This window comes from Colletotrichum abscissum, assembly GCF_030869225.1.
Source record: "Colletotrichum abscissum strain IMI 504890 chromosome Unknown Scaffold_22.1, whole genome shotgun sequence".
Classification (NCBI taxonomy): Eukaryota; Fungi; Ascomycota; class Sordariomycetes; order Glomerellales; family Glomerellaceae; genus Colletotrichum; species Colletotrichum abscissum.
This window is the reverse complement of record NW_026850121.1, coordinates 636,778-640,025: the sequence shown is the minus strand read 5'-3', so window position 1 is coordinate 640,025 and position 3,248 is coordinate 636,778. Positions and strand designations below refer to the sequence as shown.

The window sequence follows — 3,248 nt, the reverse complement described above, 5'->3', positions numbered from 1 at the left end:
CCTTGGCCCTGCCGTGTAACCGGGGGTCATATCGTGGGGTTCGTACTGATGAGAAGCCACACACACGTACACACACGTACAATATCGCATGTCAGATATCGCGGGTTTCCCGGAAACCGTTTATTGGGGGCCAACACCATGGCGGGATACGAGACTGCGCGTCAAATTACCATGCTGTGTAACGAATGCCACCAACCTTCCCTTCCCTCCCCTCCCCCCTGGCACACATGCTGTGCTTGCTGCTCGTTTCTTCTTCCTGGCGAGTCCCCCCCCGATCCAACTAGTCGATCCCCCAGTTCGTCAGGATGCAGGGACGTTGTATTCCCATTGGCTCGGGAAACCTTTCTTTTTATAAATTGTGTTGAAGAAAGATATGCAGCTGCCCGACATCACACATCGCATCACAAACTACTGATAGTTAGTGGAGTAGACCTCACGAGCCTCGGTTCTTCTTTCCTTGGGGGGCGCCTTGGTTTATTGTGGAAATTTGCTTTCTTTTCTTCAGTCTATGGAAAGCTGTCTCTTGGTCTGAGTGGAAAAGAAGATGGGATAATGGTAGAGACCAACAGTCTAATGCCTTGCCGCCCTCTCTCTCTGTGTGTCTTCCTGATTTCCCATGTCTCGCAATGCATCGAATAAAATGCCTCCGACGAAGATCAAAGCTGCCTGCCCTGTTGCCCGCCGCGCGATGTACCTCTTCCGACTACCTCTCTTTCGTTTCTGAAATGGAGGAGAAGGAAGAAAAGAAATCACAAAGACCAACCCTTTACCCTCGCCATTTTTGGGGGGGTTTTTGATAAGGAAAATGAAAAAAGAGACCAATAGTCGAGAAAATCCAGGGAGGAAAAACTGTCTCCCTGAAGCAGATGACCAAACCACCTATTCCTGCTCTCCATGCCGAATGGTTTCCATGCCGTTGATGATTATACTCTTGACACGCACTTCTGTGCTGTGGTCCCATTTCCCGTATGCGATCGTTCGTGTATTCATCGTAAAGAGGAAAGAACAACAAAACTTTTCCCGTTCCAAAGTCCTTTTGGGTCGGTGATTTTTGTTTTCCGGAAAAGAGGCGTAAGGAAAATGAAGAAAGGGTGGATGATTAACCCTCTTCGTTTCCGCCTTCCAGGAAAGGAGACATAAGAAAGCCACCCAAGCCAGAGTCCCGTTTCTCCTCTGGCAAACCAATGTGTTGCAAATTCATAATTCGTGATATTCGTGGCTGCCGTGGATCTAGTCCGTGGGGTGCTCCAGGAGGGAGAAGGTGACGTGAGGCGCCTTGATATCCTTCGCGGGGAAGGTGTTCATGCGCACGGTCTGGGGTCGGCGCGCCTCGTTAGCAGGGCGGTGCCAGTCGGAGACCTTCTCGGTCATCTGGCGCTCGAAGCGGTAGCGAACGAGGTCCTGGCCACCAGGGGGCGTGGTCAGACTCATGGCTCGCTTGGGACGAGGAGTCAGACGGATGTCATCGTTGGTATCACCATCGGCTCTGCTGCCCCAGGAGGTCTGTTGCCAAGATGTTAATAAAATCGGTATCATATAATGTGGTTCAAGTAGCTACTTACCATCTTGAGGGTAGACAAGGCGTAAAGCTTGATGATTCCATGGGCCCATCCAAAGAGGATAGAGACGGGCAGGAAGAGAATATCGCTAGGGTTGCGACGGAATAGGTTCACGAGCTTGACGACCTTGGTGAAGCCGAACACGAAGATGATCTGAGCCCAGAGGGCCTGGTGGCGGTACTCAGCGTCCCAGTCGGCAGTACCCTTCCACAAAGCAAAGATGATGAGGGGGTCGAAGAGGAACGCCAAGGAAGTGAAGGTTGCAATATGGAGAGCATAAGTGCACCAGGGCTGCTGACTGTAGTCGCTATGGGTTAGTACATCATGCCAGGCAATAGGAGAAATCCCAGATGGGTGTGCTTCTACTTACGTGAGAACGTATCTCTCGCGGACAAGACTGGTCCAGTTGCTACGCCAATTGCTGCGAGCCCAGCGGGAGCACTGGTAGAGGAACTTGGTACTGTTCTCCAGAGTGGTCTCGAGCTCACACTCCTTCTCGTACTGGATCCAAGTCTTCCACTGGTGGCTGACGAGCCAGCGAGTGACAAAGTTGTCGTCGTCGGCGTTCAGGATATACTTGCCCCATTTCTCGGTCTTGAAGCCCTCAAGAAAGTCGTGGCTGGACAGAATCTCAGATCGGTAGGCACCAGTTCGGCCAGACATGCAGGAAGTACCGCCGTCGAGGTTGTGGGTGGCCGAGATCTCGAAGTTGCGTCTCTCAATGTAGGCAGCGCCGAGCCAGTTGAAGATGCGAGTGGATAGCGGGCCATCCCAGACGCGCTTAACTCTCTGGCAAGTGCCGACACCGCCAATCTTGGGGTCTTCGAAGGGAGCAAGAATCCAGGGCATCATGGTAGAAGGCCAGGTGACATCATCGTCAGCCATGATGGTGAGCTTGGTAGTCACCTTGGGCAGAGCCTCGCAGACCTGAAGACGCTTGTTGGCAATGGGGGTAGAGTAGACCTGCACATTAGGGTGAGGAAGGCTGCGAGCAAGCTTCTCAAGAGAGGCATGCTTCTCGCTGGTAGTAACGAGCATCAGAACGCGAGGGTTGCAGGCGATGATGCTGAGCAGAGAAGGGCGAAGCTCCTCGAAGACATTGTGAATGGTGGGGATGATGACGGTAACATCGTCAGCTGTGAAGGTAGGGTTGGCGGGAATCGGCTTGGACTTGTAGACCCAGTGGCTGACGCAGTTGACAAGGAGGCGGGTGTAACGATGCAGCCTGCCAAGGATGGTTAGATACACAAGATGTCGAAAATTAAAAAGGCAAGGCAGATGTTTGCTGCGCTACTAGCAGTAGCAATGGAGGGTCATGTTTTTTTTCGCAGAAAGTAGTGACTTACCAAAGGGCGATGAACAGGTACATCCAGGCGGTAGGAGACCAACCGAAGCCAAGGTTGGGCAAGAAGAGATTCATGATGTCTGCCATCGTGAATTGCTTCCTGCGGTTGGGAAGTGCGCGTGCGTGATTCTGAGGTAATTCAGAGAAGGTCGTGAAGAGGTTTTTGATAGAGATGGGAAAGGGAACCCAACAAAGCCGCAATGGGAGGGATTGCGCGCGTGGTTGTTGGTTGGTTGTGGAGGGCGAGGAGGATGAGAAGAAGGATGTGGGAGAAGGAGTTGGGTTTTGTGCCTTCTGGTCCAGAGAAATTCTCGAATAGTCAGGAGGTGGCAGGAGGTCCAGGC

The 3,248-nt window shown here is 52.4% G+C and overlaps 1 protein-coding gene across 1 annotated transcript; it reads right to left on the bottom strand.

Moving 5' to 3' along the window:
• Positions 1–1,230: 1,230 nt before the first annotated feature.
• Positions 1,231–2,991, bottom strand: CABS01_09384 (glycosyltransferase family 2; the record flags this gene model as incomplete). Its single annotated transcript, XM_060542741.1, has 4 exons — positions 1,231–1,503; positions 1,563–1,857; positions 1,930–2,784; positions 2,906–2,991. The coding sequence occupies 4 exons, from the start codon at positions 2,989–2,991 to the stop codon at positions 1,231–1,233; spliced, it is 1,509 nt and encodes a 502-aa protein (XP_060400468.1).
• Between the last annotated feature and the right edge of the window lie 257 nt (positions 2,992–3,248).